At 43.6% G+C, this 21,274-nt stretch overlaps 1 protein-coding gene across 1 annotated transcript in view; it reads right to left on the reverse strand.

Moving 5' to 3' along the window:
* Window positions 1-21,274, reverse strand: part of MYH9 (myosin heavy chain 9) — a 53,937-nt gene continuing 32,663 nt past the window's right edge. The window contains exons 15-40 of the mRNA XM_005421810.3: window positions 19,285-19,478; window positions 18,826-18,947; window positions 18,393-18,462; window positions 17,240-17,400; window positions 16,393-16,501; window positions 15,272-15,403; window positions 14,428-14,634; window positions 13,205-13,342; window positions 12,580-12,703; window positions 11,631-11,802; window positions 10,823-11,035; window positions 10,268-10,412; window positions 9,588-9,794; window positions 8,536-8,640; window positions 7,142-7,294; window positions 6,541-6,789; window positions 5,836-6,048; window positions 4,961-5,173; window positions 4,457-4,618; window positions 3,643-3,771; window positions 3,208-3,296; window positions 2,877-3,000; window positions 1,594-1,802; window positions 1,067-1,175; window positions 568-740; window positions 1-402 (exon numbers count right to left, since the gene is read on the reverse strand). Coding sequence (XP_005421867.1) covers window positions 282-402; window positions 568-740; window positions 1,067-1,175; window positions 1,594-1,802; window positions 2,877-3,000; window positions 3,208-3,296; window positions 3,643-3,771; window positions 4,457-4,618; window positions 4,961-5,173; window positions 5,836-6,048; window positions 6,541-6,789; window positions 7,142-7,294; window positions 8,536-8,640; window positions 9,588-9,794; window positions 10,268-10,412; window positions 10,823-11,035; window positions 11,631-11,802; window positions 12,580-12,703; window positions 13,205-13,342; window positions 14,428-14,634; window positions 15,272-15,403; window positions 16,393-16,501; window positions 17,240-17,400; window positions 18,393-18,462; window positions 18,826-18,947; window positions 19,285-19,478 — 4,043 coding nt within the window. The 3' untranslated portion in view covers window positions 1-281. The remainder of the gene's footprint in view (window positions 403-567; window positions 741-1,066; window positions 1,176-1,593; window positions 1,803-2,876; window positions 3,001-3,207; window positions 3,297-3,642; window positions 3,772-4,456; window positions 4,619-4,960; window positions 5,174-5,835; window positions 6,049-6,540; window positions 6,790-7,141; window positions 7,295-8,535; window positions 8,641-9,587; window positions 9,795-10,267; window positions 10,413-10,822; window positions 11,036-11,630; window positions 11,803-12,579; window positions 12,704-13,204; window positions 13,343-14,427; window positions 14,635-15,271; window positions 15,404-16,392; window positions 16,502-17,239; window positions 17,401-18,392; window positions 18,463-18,825; window positions 18,948-19,284; window positions 19,479-21,274) is intronic.

Genomic DNA, 21,274 nt, shown 5'->3' on the forward strand with positions numbered 1-21,274 from the left:
CAGACTTGGCACAGACAGTTCTATAGGCCTTTGCAGTGGCCAAACTGCTGGTCAAATTTCGGAGCCCTGGCTCTTTGGCATTAAATACAAAGAGGATTAGGAAACTGGAAAGAGGAGAAAACTAGGAACACAGATGCCCGATGGCTCCAGACACACAGACCTGGGCTTGCTCTGCAGATCCCCAGCCAATTTAGGAGGAGAGGGATTGCTGGAAGTCCAATGGAAGAGGGGAGGGTAGGTGGGTCACTCCCTCACATGTAACCTGGGTCAAATGGGAGGAATTATTCAGTAGCTTTGGCATCACCAGCATCTGCCTTGCCATCCACTTCCTCGTCGGACACGGACTCTCCTGTTCCCTTCCTGACCAGCCGGCGCGTCATGACGAACGGCAGGTCCCCACGCCTAGGGAAGGACACACAGCACATCAGCAACGTTCCACGAACTCACAGGCAGGGCAGGCTCTGGGATGAGGTGGGGAAGCACCGGCCCTGCTGTTTGGTGTGGGCAGCTGCACAAAGCCCATGCTGCACCGGCTGCCAAGGCATGGCACAAAACGCTCCTCCTTACCTGAGTTTGCTCTTCAGGGAGCTGACTTCTCTGTTCATGGCATCCGCTGTTTCGGTGGCATCCTCCAGCTCCCGCTGCAGCTTCCTACGGGATGCATTGGCTCGCTGGGCCTCCTCTTCTGCTTCCTCCAGCTGGCGCTTCAGCTGCTTCAAGCGCATGTTGGCCTTGTCCGCCTGAGCGTGTACGGGGCAAAAAGTGATAACAACTCAGTGATTCCCCAGAGTTGCAGCACAGTACTTAGAGCAGTAAAAAGCAGAGTTTCCAAAGCCCCCTCTTTCATTTCTGAAGGGAATTTCATAGGTCTTGAGGGGTCCTAGTTTTTCTTTAAAAGAATCACATTTTCATCTGTCTCATCTTGTAATTATTACAGTGACAGAGAAAAGGAGAAATCCATAGGATGATGAATGCCTTGGTTGTAGAAGGAAAAGCCTGCCCCCCAGAAGACTCACAGACACTGCAAGTGTCTGTCATGTGTCTCACAGACACATCAGGTACCCACCTGATCTTTGAATTGCTCAGCATTACGCCTTTCATCATCCACCTGTAGCAGGATGTCTTTCAGCTTCTTCTCGGCACGGCGCACCTGTTTGCTGGCAGCCTGGCGCTCCCTGAACACAAACACAGGGGGACTCAGACAACAGCTTATCTCCCACTGTCCCCAACAACATCACCTGACCTGGGCAAGTTAGAAGTGAGGAAGATAGCAAAAGTCCTCCTTAACTTAGGAAGAAAAGGGGATGGGAAACAATGTTCCCCAGAAATGACCAAAAGGCTGATGTCACATGGACAAGAGCTACAGAGGGGCAACAAGTGTACCACAGCTACAGTTTTAGGAGTGGTTGAATTCAGAAGAAGCTGTAAGTGTTTACTGTGAAAAACAAGGAAGGTGTGCCAGGATCTTACTTCTGTGCTACCCTGTATATCTAGGGTGAAGCTCTCACTCAGACAAATCAAAATTAAGAAGAGCTTAAAATCCCAGAAGGGATGGAAGCTGGTAAAGCAGACAGAGTTTCTTCTAGTACATACTTGGTCTCCATGTCCAACTGCTCTTCCAGCTGTGCTATCTTTGCTTCCAAGGCTGTGATGGTAGCCTTGTACTTGGACTTGACAGCGCTCTCCATCTCCTGCAGTTTGAGCTTGAGCTCCTTGTTCTGGCGCTCCATCTGCTGGCGAGCGTTCTCGTTCTTCTGCGCGTTGCTGCGCTCAGCATTCAGGTCGGCGTTCATCTGATCGATCTGCACCGAGACAGAGATAAGGACTGCTCAGCACAGCCAGTGCTCCTGCTCAAAGGTTCATTTATTTCTCAGAATCAAAAAGAACAAGGACCCTGAGGGTGAGCCGAATACTTGGAATAACTCTGATGCAGAGGGAGCTATCTGTAGGCAGGAAACTTCTCCAAGTATCTCAGTTTACCCAGATTTTCAAAGTAATTCCTTGAATAACAGGTTTATCAACCTCCTCTTAGGGCTAACTAAATTTGCCAATCACATTCACTGCCCTCTGGGGCTAAGGCCATGGTCTGGCACTTAACAGTAATTATCAGCCTCTGAATTACAAAAATCCTGAAGCAAGTGGATCCAGTACATGTGCTGTACTAATTTATTGGGTTTTTGCTGTCTATTTCCAGTACAAAGCAGCAGCTTTAAAATACTGACTTATAGAGGTAAAAGGGCGAGAACTTGCCTACTTCCAAGCCAGGGCTCTGGCTAATAGTCAACCATGTAGAGAACTACACTCTCGTCTATTGGAATTAATAAGCCCTTTGGAAAACCATCAGCCCAGATCCTTGGCTTTGGAGTGCTAAGAAAACAGCATGCTTGACTCTCAAAGTTGGGCAGACAAAATAAGGCATGCAGCAGGCAGACCAAGATTGCGGTTTCTATAGCAGCCTAACAAATTTCATATGTTCAGTCCATTTGAAACAGCATAGAACTGGCAGAAAAGTAATTTTCCAAACACATTGTGGCACTCTTCAGCACGTCAAGTTGGAGCAGCATGCCACAGATCATCTTTCTCAATATCCCTTTGTACAGAAAAATGGACTGGGAGGGGGTTGGTTTGGTTTAAAATAAACTTGGGAGATTGTTCCAGCTACTCAATAATTTTAAATGGTCAAAGCCAGTGAGTTAAGATAATTTTGGCTGCTATTTTCTGTACTGTAGTATTCAGCTGTTTCATCTTGTTCACACCTCTGGCCTTCTGAGGGCCTGCACTGTGCACAAGGCAGCTGCTGGCATTACTCAGAGCACAGCTGGACAATTCACAGACACCAGAGAACCCCCATGGGCTGCTGCAGCCTGAACAGGTACCTGAAGATTTGCCTTCTTGAGCCGGTCATTGATTATCTCAGTGTTGCCCTGTTCTTCCTCTAACTCCTCCTCCAGCTGAGCTATCCGTGCCTCCAGGCGCCTCTTCTCCTCCATGGCCAGTGCTCTGCAGGACACAGAGTCATGAGAGCATTAATGCAGCACTGATGGCATCAATGCCTCAGGGAAAACTCACCACTTGTACACAAAATTAGCTCAGTCTTTAGGGACCAGAGGGGATACAGTGTGTGCTGCAGTCTATGTTAAAAAAAACAGGCCAAGAAGTGTTCTCTCACAGCAGCTCCTCCTCCCTCAAACGGGGAACATGACTCACCCTTTACCACTGTTGTTGGCAATCTCATCAGCCAGCTCATCCCTCTCTTGCTGGGCTTGGCGCTTGGCACGCTCAGCAGCTGCAAGTTCCTGGAATGAAAACGAGACAGACACTGATCCAATAGGAAGCTACCAATTAATGCAGCATAGGAAAAAGGAGTTACACTGGTAATGGCTGGTATGGTCTCCAGCATGATCCAAAGCTAATTCTATGACATGGCTTGTTCCCTGTCCACCCCACAGCTTCCTTTGCTTTGCACACTCCTATCACAGCTGTCAGGAAAGGGCCAAAGTCTGCATTTTGAATGGGACCTCATATTTGAGCGAAGCAAAAAGTACAAAATAAAGGAAATAAACACTCCAGCTTAGACTGCTACATATAGTTCTTGGCCAAAGAAAACAAACCAACTCTTCATTTTCATGCATATTCCATTACCTCCTGCAACTGGATCATCTCTGCCTCCATGCTTTTCAGCTTCTTCTCGTTTTCTTTGGCCTGTGCCAAGATCTCTTCTCTGGAAGTACGTGTGTCCTCCAGTTCCCGCATGTAATCCTTCATTTGTGCCTGAAAACAGAGAATAGAAAGAGATGAATTTCAGAGCACTCATACTAAGAGATGTGGTTTGTTTGTCTTATGGGAAACATGGATGGAAAACAAATAGGGATTCATTACTCTTCAGCAACCACAAAGGTTGCTGTAAAAACAAAAGGAATCATCCTTTTTGCATTTCACAAGTAACATGTAAAAATATCAATGGAAGCAAACAGGATTGCTTTTTCTAGAAAAAAGTTTTGTCAGATAAATGGAGAAGGGAAGGGAAGGTACAGGGAGCTTTCTAGTGAAGCAATGGAATGAACAGTCTAGGGAGGATTTAGTTTTTCCTGAGAACAGGTCAGACACCTGCTTGCAGGAATTTAAAGAGCACGACAGAGCCATCTTGGGGCAGGAGTATGCCTAAATGTTATTTAAGGTTCTCTAGCTTTGCATCTCTGTAATCCTTTCCAAAAACAGGGACCTTGAAGCAAGCACTAGAGCGGACTTTGCCTACAGCTTGTCTCCCAGGGAGGTAAACAGGCAGATGGGATTAGAAGGATGCTTGAGAGTGCCAAAAGATCTTTCACAGTGAACTACTGCAAGATTCTGCTGCTCTTGTGACACTGATGCAATGTTCTGGCAAGGTGAAATGTTGCATCCTGTTTCCCTGGGTAAAAACTCTGCCCTGACAGCTGGAACAGCTGCAATGCTTCACCTGCAGTTTGCGCAGCTGCTTGATGGCTTCTTCGCGATTCTTGTTAGCAGTGTCTATATGGCTTTCCAAATCCTTCAGGTCCATCTCGAGCTTCTTCCTGGCAGCCACAGCCATGGAGCGCTGTTTTCGTTCATCCTCCAGTTCTGCCTCCATCTCCCGAACCTGTGTGGAGCAGCAGAGGCATCAGCATTTCAGCTCCTTCCTTTCCCAGCACCCACTTCTCGCACTCCCCTTTCAAAGGCTGTGTAAGTGCAAGCATGTGACTTGTCTTCATTCTCCCTGGCAGGGGGATGGGGCTGACATTCCTCACTAACAAAGCCCCACGGGTTCCTGTGATAGACAAAGACTATTGGAACAATCACACACACAAGGGAGGAAGTCTGTCACAGCTTTGCAATATTGCCTGGAGTATTAACATTAACAACAATCTTTGGATTGGCACTGCCTGCCTGACCGTCTCTGGACACAAGTGCCTTTGTTGAGGATTTACAGAGCCGTTCTTACTTGTCTGATCAGCTGTTTCTTCTTCTCTTCATTCTGCTCATCACGGCCCTGGAGGTCCCGGTCAAACTGTGCCTTCATAGCCTGTTGGTTCACTTCTAGCCGCAGTTTGGCATCCTCTGTGGCCTGCAGTTCATCCTCCAGCTCTTCCAGCTGTGTCTTCATCTCCTCCACCTGCTGCTCCAGGGCTCGCTTAGCTTTCTCCAGCTCATGGACCTACAACACAGTACCACACGTGAGGTTTCCACAGAGTGCCAACAATTTAAGCTACTCTAACAGAAAAAAAGGCTAAGAAGAGCCACTCACATCAGACTGGATACAAGAACACTGCACCTGTCCCTTGTATTAGGGCAGATGCACGCTGCCAGTCTGAACCACAACTACTGTTCTGATTGTGTGTGTGAGGGTGGTGGTGGGGAAAAAGAGAAAAGCATTTGTCAGCCCAGTTCTGATTTAGTCAAGACTTACTAGAGGTGGACACCTCCAGTTCTGACAGAATTCAAGAAAATACTTCTTAGCCTCTGAATCTATTATTTTCCTTAATTAACATAAAATTTCTCTTTTTTTGAAATATTGGAGGTAATGTCTTCCACTGCCTGGCTAATTGCTGTATTTTACATATCAGGTTCACACCATACCTTCACCTCTGCCACAAGGACACTAGGTAATTTTCAGCTTTGATAATGCCTCATTTGGGTTATTTCCAACCCACTTCTACCACTTAGTGACATAATACAAACATAACATTCACAAACTCACAATGTATCCAGTACTCTCTACAACGTTCCTCTGTGTTACCACTGGCATCAGCTTTTTGCAGTACAGAAGTAACAGTATCGACTGTGTGACATTTCCCAACACTTCAACTGAATACTTACACTCTTCCCAACATCATCCTTGGAGCTCATGAGATCTTCCATCTCTGCACGGAACTGCTTATTCATTCGTTCCATCTCAGCCTTCTGCTCTATGGCTTCTTCCAGGGCTCTGGCCAGGGACAGGGCCTTGGTCTCCTTCTCCCGGGCCTCTGCCTCAGCGCGGTCCCGTTCCTCCGCATACTTGGCGGAGATGGTCTTCTCCTCTGCCAACAGCTACAAGAGCACAGCATCAGTATTCTGAGAAATCACTGATCATTTGCTAACAAGGTAAACATGCATCTTCTCATCAGGGCCTTCTTAATAGTGTTCTTCCAAGGATAGCAGGAATCAAGAAAATGCAGCTTCAGAGAATGAAGCACACCATCCCATCGCTAACAACTGTGCTGACCCCAAGTAAACAAATGCCTGATTTCCTAGGCCTCCAACCTATTTTTTTTAACCTTCTTGAGATGATTTGCAAATGATACTTCAAACTCAATATTGGTTTTGATAGAAATGTTTTCCTTTGGGAAAAGGAACATTGCTTAACTTCCTATTCATAGAACAAAATTAATTCACTTCTATTAAAGCTTTTTTCCTCCACTCTACGTGCTCTGCCTTAGTTCAGAAATAAATATGCATTCTCCAAACAGTATTGCTTAGGTATTCTTAAAGCAGACCTATAAATAAGATGTACCTACTGAATGCTTATGACTGAAGTCATACCTGATCAAACTTCTTCTGCTTCTTCTCTAGGTTGGAGACAATCTGCCGCTGATGGTCCAAGTCCACAGCCAGGTCATCCAGCTCCTGCTGCAGGCGGGTCTTTGTTTTTTCCAGCTTGTCATATGCAGCTGTCTTCTCTTCATATCGCTGGCTCAAGCCCTCCAAGTCCTTCTGCAGCTTCTTCCTGGCTTCCTCTGCTGACTCAAGGCAGCCCAGACCATCATCCATCTTCTTCTTTGCATCTATTGCCTAAAGGACCAGGATTGCACATGAAGCCACAGAAAATGTTCTGTGCAGTTTACCAGCACCAGAAGTTTAGGACTTTCAAGTAAGAGAGTCTGAAGGTACTACTCCCTGCTACAGATAATACTGTATGACTGAATTCCCAAAGGAATTCCTGGACAGAAATCTACAAGCAGTTCATATGATTATCATCAGAGACCACCTCATTTCTTCTCTCACCCAAATCAGCAAAATCACCCTTCCTCTGGAAAGGTTGTGTTACTAGAAGTCAATTCTGCATTTAAATCTTCTCTCAAGACAGACCTGTGCTTATCCTTCCTCCCTAAAGTCACTGGTTTATGGGATGCAGACTCTGTACCTGTTGCTGAAGAATAGAGATCTGTTTCTCCAGGTTTCTCTTTGCCTCCTCCTCTTCTTCCAGTTGCTCCTTGAAAGCATTCTTCTCATCTTCCATTTGCTTCAGCTTAGTGCTGAGGCTCAGTTTGAGGCGAGTCTCCTCCTGCAGCAGCTCCTATAAAGCAAACACCCCAGTGGAATTCAGCACCACTTGTTGGATTTAAAGGCTCACAATCCTCATCCACTCTCTCCAGGAGTGCTTCTGAAGTTGAGTTTAAGCATGCAACTAATTTCACAGATAAGACAACTGAAGACAGAATTTAAATAACTGCTTTTCAGTGAGTCAGTACAGAAACAAAATATTCAGAAGGGTCCTATTCTCTCCTACACTCTAATCATTAAAGTACACTCCTTGCCACACAAGCCTTTCTCAAGGCTTTACTGCACAAGCTTTTCCACAGTCCTTTCTCAAGTCCTCCAAGTAGCACAGAGAGTATTCAGACCTTTCCCAACAACAGCATGACTGTACTCTGCTATGTGTCTCTCTCATATTCCAGTACCAAAGAACAGACCCAAGTGCTCTTGCATGGTTAAAAACTATGCCGGTCTCAGCAGAACTGTACAGTACTGGTCATTTACCAGCTTAGGGCACAACAGCATTGACTGACTTATGCTGCCAGTGCTTGAGCTGAAGGATCTGTAAAGATTAACTCATCTTCAAACCTAGTGCAGAATTTTTGTATTGTGCCCTGTCTTTGAATCTGTTTTTTAAGAACTAGTAAGTAGACACAATATCAATGATTGTCCAAGGCTACTTATTATTGATGTGCTCTTCCTTTCCCTTCCAACCTTCTTAGCACTCCATGCTTGACCTTAAGAGTCATATTCTGCTAACTGTTAATGCATGTTTTTCCCAAAGTGTAAGACTAAGGATGATTTAACTCCTGAAAAAAAATACAAAATTATTTTAATCCATCACTTCCCCAACATCCACTGGGAAATAAAACTTTCTGCCTAATTTGACAAATTTACTGGAAATCACATATGTGCGCACACACACAGACACCCTGTCAAATACTTGACTATGAAGATCTCACACAAGAACTTCAAACAAGCACTGAAGTCAGTTGAAACACTTAAATGCTCTCAGGTGGAAAACTGATAGAGGACTTCTAAGCCCAAGACAAGGAAAGTCACATGTTCCACAGGCTGAGGAAGCAGAAGGAAGGTAACCAGCTTTTTTCTGTAGAAATGCTCTCAGTGCCACACAGTTTAAACCCCTTAGCAAAAAAAAAAAAAATCCAGACTCAATCCTTTGAATTGTTGTATAATCAGTACTTAATGGCATCCGGAGTGATTTCTCCCTTTACCAATCTGTAACAGACACACAGTTGCCTTGGTTTCCAAAGCACTCACCTGTGTATCCTGAAGCTGTGATTCCAGAGCAGAGAAATCCTTTGCTAATTTGATTGATTTACTGTCAGACTGGTTCAGAAGACCTGTGACATTGTCCAACTCGACCTGAAGGGGAGATCAGAGTATCAGTTACTGAACGCATCATAAAAAACAAAGACGGGAAGAGGTGAGCAGCTAGGAGACCTAAAACTGAAAACTGAGGCATCTCTCAACAGGAGGGCATGTGTATAATCTTTCAAGGAATGAACACATCATTTCCACAGTTCCAGGAATTAAATATGAGAAGTTGAAATGAGATTTTTATTTCAGACCTCTATTGCAACAGCCTTCTGATTTTGGTTGGTTTGGGTTAAGGCCTATATGAGATTTTAGCCTGGTAAGCAATTGTAAAATTTTTTATTAAACTCACTCTCTTTTATTTTATATTATCTGCTTCAGGACAAAATTTAGAGTCTCAAAATTACATTTTCATGCTTCAAAAGGTTGTGCATATGCTAGTAGTGTTTGACTTTTAATGACGACCCTCCATAAAGGAGAAGGCCAAAGACAATGTTTTGTGTCACTCTAAGGGATTTGCTGCACCTTTGAAGAAAGCCATAAATTCACACATCATCCTTGAGACATCAACCATGTGACAAAACTTCCAGACACCATCTCCCACAAGAGTTACACAACCACCAGTCTGTGTGTGCCCCCCCAGGTGCTCCAGCAGCTGAGTGCTCACAGGGCTGTGCTGTGCAAACGACTGCCTGTCTTCAGGGGGCACAGACACTCTGACTCCTTGAGCCTTACAAAACTCAAACTCCAACACCAACTGCTTATTTCACCTTCTCAGGGCTGCTCAAAATAAGTAACATCAATCCAAATATGCTGGTCTGGCAATGAGGTAAGGAGTTTGCATAGCCCTTGGGAAGCAAATGATGGATTTCCTGTTTTTAGGAACATTATCCTCAGGAGGAGCAGAATTTTTGAACTAGGCATGGGGAGACACCACCCTACAACTTTTTCTCTTGAGCCCTGGGCTGAAGCTAAGCAAAACCCATGCCACTCACCTGCAGTTTGTTAACTCTCTCAGCCAGTTCAGTCTTCACTCTTTCGCCTTCTGTGAATTTCACCTGCAGCTCCTGGAGCTGAGCATCCACTTTTTTCCGCTTGTGCTCAGCATCGCCTTTGCCCTGCAGAAGAGCCTTCACCTCATTGGACAGTTCAACCTTCTCACTTTCCAGAGCTTGTTTTGCTTTCTCAAGATTTGCTTTCACCTGAAGAGGAAAAGAAAAGGCAACAAAACCCCTCAGACTTTACATATGGCAGGATCCAGTGAGTACATGTTTTTCCAACAAGCAAGCTAATGCTGTATGTTTAGCAGTTAAGTTGCAGACTGCTTACTCAGAAAAAAACAAGATGAACAGTCTGTCACTGATTATCAGGAGACAATCTAACAATCAGAGAAGACAACAATACAGAAAAAAGTCCTGCACCATCAGATTTCCAAATTAGAGGTTGTACAAGCTAACAACTGCTAGCAGTGAGAAGAATGTCTTGGATGTGCAGTATAACATGCCTAACAGGAGAAAAAAGAACAAATGCCACTATTTAAAACAGCTTTATATATGCCTCATGGAGAAAAATGATCTAGCAAGGGAACATGTTTGAGTATCATGAACACTTTGTGCTCTTCTGCGCTGTCATTTCAGGTTGACTGCTTTGGCCCTGTGATTTTTGTTCCACATACCCGTTTGGTTTGTTCTAACTGCTCTGCCAGATCTTCAATAGCTTGTGAATGTTTCTGCCTCATCTCTTGGATTTGAGCCTCATGAGTCTTCGCCTCATCTTCAAGGGTCTTCTTCAAAACCGTTACTTCTTGCTCTCTCTTTGACCTGCAAAATTCACAAATTCCATTTAAATGCCAAGGAGGGAATTAGACAGAGGTGTATATCCACCAACAGCACCTCTAATGCATGACAATCCCAAGGTCTGTTTAGGCTATAAAGATACTTTTCAAAGCTGGCAGCATTATTTCTGCCTAAGAAGTAACAGCCTGAATGTACCAAGGGTTCAGGGGAACCACTGATAATTTGGTTAGGGAGCAAATCAACTTTCTGACATCAGGTGAGGTAATACAGTCCTGACTAGGGCTTGCACACCACCTCCTTCTGTAGTCACTGAGGCTGCTAACCTGTGATAAAGGCAAAGACTTGCTATGGTAAGAGACTGAATACAGCAGAATTATTAAAAACAGCCAAAACCAAACCCAAATAAAGATAACACAGTCCCACGCTGGACTTACCTCAGCTCCTGCTGAGCAGCTGTAGAATCTAATGTGTCTTCCAGCTCTGTTTTCAATGCCTCCAGCTCTTCTCCCAGATCCCGCTTCTGTTTTTCAGCTTTATTCCTGAATGCTCTCTCTGACTCCAGGTCTTCCTGCAGCTCGGTGATCTGGGATTCGAGTTCCCTGATCTTCTTCAGGGCCATGTTCTTCTGTGCTGCCTCTTCTTCCACTCTGTGTTCAACATAAGGTTCTGGTCAGAGGAGACTTAAACCATACACAAATTAAGACAACCTGTCCTACCAAAAATAATCAAGAAAAGCTGGTATTGGTCAGCTCTACAGTGTTAAATTCAGACTTTGATCCATATACGATCTACAAATCCTAAACTCTATCTCTCAATACTTGAGACAGCGCAATTACTCACCTTAAAGAAGGGGACAGAGAGGGACTGACAACAGAAGAAAGCAGAAGAAAAAGCACCATTTTACAATGGAAATCGGACACTTTACCGAGTAGATGAATACAGAAACTACCAGAGGGACACCAGTGTGCTGCCACTACTTTTTAATCACAGCTTAAGGATTACTACTCCAGTCAAATGCATGCAGTGCCTATTGAATCCATAGTCTAGTTCTGGACAGAGAATGTGGCAGTGAGCAGCAGCTAAAGAACTCTAATGCCAAGGACATGGATCTTAAATAGTCCACAGGCTAAAATACAACATCCACAGGTTGCATTTATGCCTATTCACCCTATTCCAAGTGACACAAGACAAGAAATACTTCCCAACTAGGTGGTCCCTGAACCCCACAGGTCGGGTTCTCACCTAGCTAAGGCTGCCTGCAGCTCCTCTTCCTTCTTGGCCAGCTGCATTTTGAGTTCTGCAATCTGAGCCTGCAGCTCAGCAATCTGGTCATGCAGATCAGTGGAGTCCCCTTCAAGCTTCCGACGAGTCTTTTCCAACTCCTGCCTCTGCTTTTCTTCACGTCGCAGGCGTTCTAATGGAGATGGGGACACGTTAAGTTACACACTCAGAACATTGTACAAGCACAGAAAAATAGATTTAAGCAGTGATTTCTTTCCTGATAACACAACTGTCCAAATTGTACCTGGACTGCATTATTTTGTCAGGACCTATAGAGGCATCTACTCCATCTACTCTATTTTGCCCTCAAAATTTATCTGGGCAATTTCCCTTCCCCTCACCTTACAGCCAAACCTCCTTTTCCCACCCTCACTGTAACAATGCAAACACAATGCCAGCCTCACACCACGCAGGCGTAAGCACCCATTTAGTGGTGCTGAACACAAGGTCTGCTCTCCCTTTACTGAAACTAAACAGGCAGTCTCCAGAAGAATATCCTCCTAGAACTCTGAAGAACTTGTGCAAACAGGCTATCAGAAACAGCACTAACCCTGACAGATCGATGCTGCCGGAAGTAGAAAAGTGGAGACACTTCCACAGCAGGAGAAGAAAGAAAACCAGCCTCTCTTCTCCATTGGCCTGGCTGCTTTGGAGAGGATTTTTATTTAGATCAAGGGCTCAGCTGACAAGGCACATAACCTTCAGCCAGACAAGAGCACAGCTCTATCAAACTGATCAATAGCTCACACACTATAGACTAATTTTTAACCCTTCAGATACTTGGGAGGACTAAAATTCTTTCAGAAATGAAACTGAAGTTCAACAAATTTTAACAAGAAACCACCTAAAACTAATTAGGCAAGTCTTTACAGGATCTGTCTTTAAAAAAAAAAACAAAACCCAAAACCACCTTCAAGGTCAGTGATCATGGCCTCATGTTTATTCTTCAGTTTGGCTAAACTCTTAGATTTTTCCTCTTCCTCTGTCAGGTTTGTTGTAAATTCAGACATTCTGTCTTCCAAGAGTTTCTTTTCCTGCAGAATTGAGAAAGAAGAGTCAAAAGAGTTGCTGGAATAACAGGGTATTTTTCCAGATCTGACTGCTTAGAAATGTCAATGTCATGAGTGCCTATTCCTGCTACAAGGAATCTCAAAGAAAGAAATCCGTTCAGAATCACAAACAGAATTCAAATAAATTTAAAGTTGAATTTAAATGAAAGATATGATACCCCTTTCAAAACTGAAAGGGAAGTCTGTTTATAAAATAACTTGATACTGATTGGCATAACAATGCATCAGAAAATGTTTGCTCATGGATCATTATTTAGTGAAAGTTATTTACATATCATACAATACTGACTGTTGAGAATACAGGCAGGCAGCTACTTTCAAAACTTCAGGTCAGAATTCTCAAAGACAAGACTGAATTAATTAGTAAGTTTCCCTGTAATAGGGAAAAGGTCAACCTGGAGTGGCTTTCTCCAAGAGAAGCACCAGGGCATCTTTAGCATGTGCAAGATGATGTGGGAGTCTTACCTTAGCCAATTTGAGATTCTGATCTTCCAGAACTAGCACATCTTCTTCCAATTTCTTCAATTTGGCCTCTGTGGTCACTTTTTCTAGCTGCAGCTTCTGCCTTGCACTTTCCTCTTCCTCAAGCTGCTCCTCTAGTTCCTTCACAACACCCAAAGAAAAGCAAGGTATTTGTCAGTGCTGCTCACCAATGCATGGAACAGTACAGTAGCAATACTAGAACGGAATGTTTCTTCACCCTTCCTTCCTGGTATTATCAGTAGGTCCTAGACTGATATCTCTGCCATGACTTAATGCAACATACTGCATGCCAATTAACAAATTTTCTAGCAGAATAAGCAATGCTGTTTTGCAAAGAATACTACCATTCCTAAAACAAAGCAAAGATTTGTCTAATTGTTTGAGAAGTGGCCATCACCTTCTGTCAGAACTCAGCACATCCCTTCGGATGTCCAGAGTTGCCGAGGACCCCGTTGGGGGGCTCGGAGACCCTGGCATGCTGCCCAGAACACCTGGGGATTTGATTTTGACCCTTGGAGCAAGTTACCAGCTTTGTATGAGAACGTGAAAGCCACACAGGTTTGAATGGTGTAATAACAAAGTATTCACAGGGTGAAAATGTAGATTTTAGGATTTTTGGTATGGGGGTTATGGGGACAAGATGGAGGAATGAGGGCGCGCCTAGTCTTTCTTCTTTCTTCTTCTTGTTCTCCATTTTCTGCAGTGATGTTGGCACTTGGGGATTGGTTTAGAGTAGAAGTGCACTGTCTAACATAGGTGGTAGGTATTGGGAATTAAGTGTAAATATGATATACGTAGTTTGTAGTATAAAAGGACGACACCGCGTTGGGGGCGGTCAGAGTGCTCGTGGCTGCCTTGCTGAGCAGATCTCGGCTGGGCAGAAAGAAAATTTTATAGATAAGAATTAATAAACAACCTCAAGACTGAAAAGAGTCCAGACTCGTTCTTCAGTTGCACGGGCTGAAGCAGAGACATCCTACGCATCTCGGGGCAGCAATTATCAACAGCAACCCGAGAACCTTCAAGAATGGAACAGCTCATTCCAGACAGCCAACTGAAGCCTCAGGCTCAGCACCAGAACTGCTGCGTTCTACTGCTGTTTCCACACCTTCTCTCTTTCATCTCCCTCCAAGCTGAGGCAGAAGAACCACTCTAACCCTCACTATCCTCTTTACTGACAAGAGACAGCATTCCTAAGGCATTACCTGGATATTCTGCTGCATTTTCTTCTTTTCGGCCTGCAGATGTTGACACCGTTCTTCCTCTTCCTCCACCCTTGCTTCCAGATCATGACATATCTCCTCCAGCTCTTGTTTCTTGGCTGTCAGGCGAGCTCTTATCTCCTCAGCTTCAGCACACAGTTCGGTTTCTGCTTGCAACTGTTCCTGCAGCTGCATCTTCTCTGCCATTAGCTACATTGGATGCAAAGACACAAATAAGACAAGCTCCAATTTACCAAAGCACTTAGCAATGTGTGTTAAGTAAAGTTCTGTGCTTCTCTGTTCCACAGTTAGTTTTAAACATTGCAGCAGTTCCCCACTGTTAACCAAAAGCAATCAAAACAGTTTTAAGTGTGTGCTCTCCTTCACAAATCAGGAGCTGCAACCACAAATTATTCACAAATTTCTCAAGACCACATCCATTTGAAATACAGATATTGTCAATTTCCACTTCAAAAGTAACAAATAATTATCACCTCTATGGGAAAAAACGAGCCCTGCTCCCACCTTCTGTGTTCTCAACAAAAAGGATTCCATTAATGACAAGACTGAGTTCAACCAGCTTGCTCTAACACTCGGCGAAAGGAGACTTTTTTTCCTATAATGGCTACAGAAGGGCAATACGTAGTCACTGTACAAAAAAGACCTGCTACAGGAAATGAGATGCAAGAAGGGCAAAGGAAAGTGAATAAAAGGCAGCCAAATAATGTTCCAGCAATTTGGAATCCTGTAGTTTGTCCATCAGACCAAGAAAGCAAAGGAGGTGCTCTCAAGCAGTTGGACAGCCAGAGAGAGAAAAATTTTTACACATCAGATTTACAAAACTCACCTGGGCCTGGAAGGTCTCCATCTCACTCAGTCTATTTTCTGCAGCCAGCTGCTTCTCCTTGACCTTTATTAGTTCTTCTTCCTTGGCCATCATCTCCTCCTCCTGTCTGCTCACTTGCAGAAGGGGCTTCACCTGAAAGGGAAATCAAGGGAATGAGATGTGTATGAGGATTAACAAAAACATGAAGAAATGCTCTAGTACTTGAGAGAAGCATTGACTAAAATAACAATATTAGGTAAGTTTCTTATTTGAAGGACTAATCAACTGTTTTGTTGGGGGGGAACACTGGGGGAATTATACAGAACTAGATACCACCTACTCTGCCAATAGCACACTTTCTGCCAGTCCATTTATTCTCCTCCAGGATGGGATGCATCAGGAAAGGGTTCAGTAAATTCCAGACCCTCAAGGATTAAGTAGTAATTGTGAGAGAATAAAAAAGCTGCCATACAATAGGGAAATTCATAGGTAAGTCAATGTCATATAAGGGGACTTCTGTAAGGTTTTTGGCATGGTACCCCAATGTCTCTCTCTCTAAACCGAAGAGATATAGACTTGATGGGTGGAGTGTTTGGTGGTCAAAGAACTGTCTGGGCTGAATCTGGAGGAGGATTCTGCCCCTCTTCTCCGGTGAACCCCACCTGGAGTGCTGCATCCAGGTCTGGGGTCCTCAGCCCAGGAAAGATATGGATTTGTTAGAGTGGGTCCAGAGGGTCACAAAAATGATCAGAGGGCTGGAGCACCTCTGCTATGAAGACAGGCTGAGAGAGCTGGGACTGTTCAGCCTGGAGAAGAGAAGGTTTCAGGGAGACCTCAGAGCACCTGTCAGTACCTAAAAGGGGGTTCACAAAACAGAGGGGGCCAAACTTGTTAGGAAGGCTTGTTGTGACAAGAAGGTAATGGTTTCAAGCTAACAAGGAGTCGATTTGGACTTGATACAAGGAAGAAGTTTTTTACAATAAAGGTGGTGAAACACTAGAACAGGTTTCCCAGAGAAGCAGTGGACAGATGCCCTATGCCTGAAAACATTCAAGGTCAGGTTGGATGGAGCTCTGAGCAAACTGATCTAGTTGAAGATGTCTTAGTTCATGGCAGGGGGATTGCAAAGGGAAAGCTCTTACCTTGGTGAAGAGCCTCCACCACTGCCAGTTCCGCAGTTTCAGATAGGCAGCACAGTTCCTCTGAAGCACTTTCATAGCTGTCAGCTGCTGCTGGCGCTTGGCAAAGGCTCTGCAAAGCAAGTGGAGATAAGACAAAGGAACCCAGAGCAGCACACAATTCACACCATCCAGCCTTTTCTTAGATACTTCTGTGTTTTTTCTTTAGAAGGTTCCCTCCCAAAAATGATCAGTTTCCAGTGAACTTCCTCTTGATTTTCATCTTTTTTTTCTGCTCACATAAGAGTGGCTCGTTTTTCCTTAATCCAATTTCCTATTTTAACAAAATTTCCCTTATGTCTTCTACTCTGAAAAGCTTTACTATCTTCACTTCCAAGAAGGGAGATCTGAAGCAGAGGTGTGTTTTCCCACCAAACTGACAGGTACTACTTTTGATCTTAGAACTGGACCAATTGAAGCCCTACCTGATAACTTAAGAGAAACCCCACACCTCCTGTATCAGTACCATACTAAGACATTTCCATTTGCACCTTCACAGCACTTCTGTCAAAAACTTAATCTGCTGCATAGCATTCCTACAGAGAAGAACAGGCTTTACTGCTCAGGTAGTTTCTGGGATACAGCATACAGAGATTCTTGCAAGTGCCAGAAGTCAGGCATTACAGAGATGAGAAAACCCTAAAAGGTCGTTGACTGTTATATACAATAAATAAATCATGACCTTTCTGACAAAAAGTAATTTCTAGATGTAATTACTTCATTTTTTGGAAGATAAATTTGTGCTTGAATGGGAGAAATACATATTTATGATGAAATACACGATTATGACTTCAAAAATCACTGTATTTACTTTCTGGCCAGGTAGCCTCTGCAACATGCTTGGAATCCAATGATGACATCTGTGATCTTCAGGTCTCTCTCTTCTTCAAGATGAGCAAGGACTCCAGCTCTGAAAAACACTTTACTCTGTCCAATTCTGTAAAGGTTGGAATCCAGCTCCAATGCTTTGATCTAAAAAGAGAGAGAGAAGAATTCATGTCCTGCAAAGACTGTTTCATCTGAAACATGACAAAACCTATTTGTGGCTCGTGGCTCTAAGACAGCCCTTCTCTACAATGCGCCACTCAGGCAAACCAAAGCTGCCAACTCCCAACAAATTCCTGGCCTATCCCAACTAGAGGAGCTGAAGCTCAGCCAAGCACAGCATCAAATGGAGGTAATCAGAGACAGAAAATATGACAGAAAGCATAATTTAATATCACATGAAGTATTAAGAATATAAGGATGCTGTGAGGAATGCATGTCTAGTCCTGAGAGCCCTCTTCCTTTTCTAGAAGAAACACATCTGTTGATCCTTCCTATTTACTTTTTCTCAATCCTATCTTTGTCCAAAAAAGACACCCCAGCCAAACCTTCCTTTCATGGATTTGCTGCCAATGCTTAATATTAGCTAAGCTAGGAAGAATCAGCTGTATACTCAGAATATTCTGTATACTCTATATACTTACAGAATACTCCTATAAGACAGAAAAGTGGGAATCCCGTATGATCAAGCTCAATTCAAGCCTAATCATCAAGCTAGAGCCAAAGCTTTCCCTTTGAAGCAGGCAATTCCACAGAAACTAATTGGAGCCTTTGCTGAAAGCATTTGTCAGCAGCAGGCCATTACAAAAAGTTTACTGAAGCTCATACTTTAAGCCTGTGCTAAAGATAGCATTAATGCTTCTGAGCATTTTGATTCTGTGAATACTGCTGGCATCTCAAAGTATGCATCTGTGGAAACAGAAAGGACCTCCTGCCTAGGATTATTGAATCTCATGCCAGACAAAAGCCTCCATCCATGAAGCCAAGAGGAAGCTTTTTGCACCCTTCTCTCAGACAAAACATTTGACTTTGGAATTTTGGTCTGTGAGTACAAGTTATTTTTAGCATGCACAACTCCAACTTTTAAACCACACCCATCTAGTTAATTCTATTCAAGTACAGTTTCTGGGATGCTTTACCATCAGCACGCAAGCCTGCTTTCCATCCATAAATCCTTTGGGAATTGCATTTGGAGTTAAGATTTCATATCTGAAAATGAGAAAGCATCAGACTAGTCACACAAGTGTATTTGAAAACAACAAAACAAAAGAAATCAGTATGCATTCCTATGCCATTGTGAGGTCAACAGTTTTTCAAAAAACACTGCCCCTTTAGACAGCAGAGAATGAAGGAGCGGCCTTGGACATGGTCCTCTATGCCTCACCTTAACTACACCCTTACTGGAGAAATCAAAAATGCTTTTGGGAGGCTTTCTGCCAGGGCATACCAAGGTACAGATGTGTTGTCTTTGCTAATTTTTCAATCTAGTTGCAATAAAAGACTTCCACTTTTGTACTTCCGTCTTAACTTTGTCAGGCCAAAGACTGCTTCAGATTCTTTTCTAGGGCTCACCTTTGTCTGAATTCCTGGAATACAACTCTGTTGGGGAAACCTTGACGACAAATACGGATTCCCTCCAGTACTCCATTACAGCGAAGCTGGTCAAGGACCAAGTGGGGGTCCAGTTTTCCAGCCTAGTGAGGAAAATGTATATTTTATGAATACCACAAAGCTTTTACAAAATGGGCTTACGCCCTTGCCTCTCCCCCTCTCTTTCTTGTAAAGCAGCCAGTTCTCTCTTTTCCAGTTAGAAGCAATGGAAAGCTTTTATGCAACCTTAAGAACTGCAAAGATCAGTCCCCACAATTTTAGTAAGCATACAGTTATTTAGGATGACCTTAAAAAATACCCTGAGAAAACAGGGCCTCATCCAGATCTCTTGCAAAACCTGACAAAAGCCATCAACCCAGCCGCACGCCCCAGGAAGCCCATGTAAGAATGCATGGGCTGTGCTGATGTAGCTGTCTTTACCTTTTTCTCATGGTTGGGGATAATGCAACGGACGAAGTTGGGGTTTGTGTTCCTCAAGGTAGCCATCAGCTTAGCCAGCTGTTCTTTGTAGAGCTGTCCCACTGTCCGGAACATTCCCTTCCTGGTTTTAAAGGCCCCTGGCAGTGCTGTATCTGACATACCAGCTACCTGATCCAGCCCAACAATACGGTCCACTAGAGAGAGCACAGGAAAGAGCATTAAAATCATCCCACAAACAAAGGAAGCCTTGGGACATACAAAGAACATCTGGGTAGAACAGGATAAATGAGAGGAGCTGCAGGATCCTTTTTGCTTCATCTCTACACAGATGTCGACTCCTGTACAAAATTTGTGCAGGGATAGGAGCAGGAAGGAAAAGAAAGCATCAGCTCACTACAGGAAGTTTGAGTGATGGAGTCAAACTTAATCCCAAACACATTCTACTGATGCCCTGGATAGCAGCACTGGAAGAGCAATCTAGAAGTGAGTTTCAGACGCTTCTACTTGCTTAGCTTAGAATGAAAAACAAGAGCTCCAGCTGCTAGCCCAGCAGAGTCAACTGTTAGTTAACTCTGATCCAGGAGGGGCCACAGATAGAGAAAAAGCCCAGCTTCACTCTTGCATTACAGGGAGGACTCTCTTAACCAATAATCAGAAAAGTCATATCTACTTGTAAACTGAACAAGCACAGTAAAAGGCATGACAAAACCCAAACCTCAGGATACCACTGCTTGAGCTGTTTTTGGAGTACAAGTATTCCATGAAACAGACATGAACAACAGCACTAGGAGAAAGTCAGAACTCCCTGCCCCAAGTTTCTCCACTATGCCACAGTGACATCCAAGCATTGATGAAACCATCACCTTGATGAATGGACACCACAGATGGTTTTTTTTTTTTCCTCAACAGAAGTCAGTTAGATCTAGCTAGTCAGCTAGATAGTAGCAGGGGCAAGAAGAAATTGAAGTTTACTTTTTCCCATTGCTTTTCTACATAGAGATAAAAATTCACCCATCCAGCAAAAACCAACTGTATCACTAGAAATTTCCACACTTCCAATACACTTTTATTAAGGGCTTCAACCTACTCTTCACCACCTTTAGTGGTTGGCTGATGTCTACACTCAGGCTCCCAATCTTCACTTCAGAAATTACACCAGCTTGTGCTCAACTGTCTTCTGATGAAAAAAAAAAACACAGCTGCTAAGAGACACCCTATAAAAGAATAGGCTAGAAAGAGTATTCTCATTTACAGCTAATATTAGCTAAAAACTGTTCACTTCTAGAGCAGCTGTTGGAATAGGGTCAAGGTGCCTTATCAGAAAGAAAAGAAGGCTGTTACTAGATGACATCACAGGGAAGTCCACAGAAGTGCATCCCAGGCTGTGGCTGTGCCAATATTCTTAATCTTGAGCCCTGCAATGTACTTCAGGATAGTGAAAAGGACAGTCACTTGCAAAAGAAGATCTATCTAAGAACAATAAATGAAAACTGATATGCTGTGGTTAGCTGACATTTCAAGCCCCAAAGTAGTCTTACACAGCAAAGGCCTTGTTAGGTACAACTTGCTGATGTCCATTTTTCATCCAAGATGAGTCTCTTTGCCAAACCCTCTTTTCAATTATCAGCTGCTGAAGTGAAATCCTAGTACTAAAACGAATGTTAACCTGGAATTCAGTTTCTATGCAGCCTCAGAAATCTTCCTTCCATATCTTGCAAGAAATACAGCTGTGCTAGCTCTACATTCAAACAGTTAACAGGGATTTGTTCCTACTCAAGTTGTGCAAGAGCAACTCTAAGCACCTGAATGTGTGTGTATTTTTGTATCCACTTTCAAGGTGAGTTTTACTTTTGTTTCAAAGTCCATGAGGAGCTACTAGCACAAAGCAGAGGAAATGAACAAGAAAGACAGGCAGGTATGACAAAGGGACAAAGAGAAGTTAACGGAAGCATTTCTTGCATGGCTCTAGGATGCATCACACACATGACAC

The sequence above is a fragment of the Geospiza fortis genome, unplaced genomic scaffold (assembly GCF_000277835.1).
Source record: "Geospiza fortis unplaced genomic scaffold, GeoFor_1.0 scaffold173, whole genome shotgun sequence".
In the NCBI taxonomy this organism is placed as follows: domain Eukaryota; kingdom Metazoa; phylum Chordata; class Aves; order Passeriformes; family Thraupidae; genus Geospiza; species Geospiza fortis.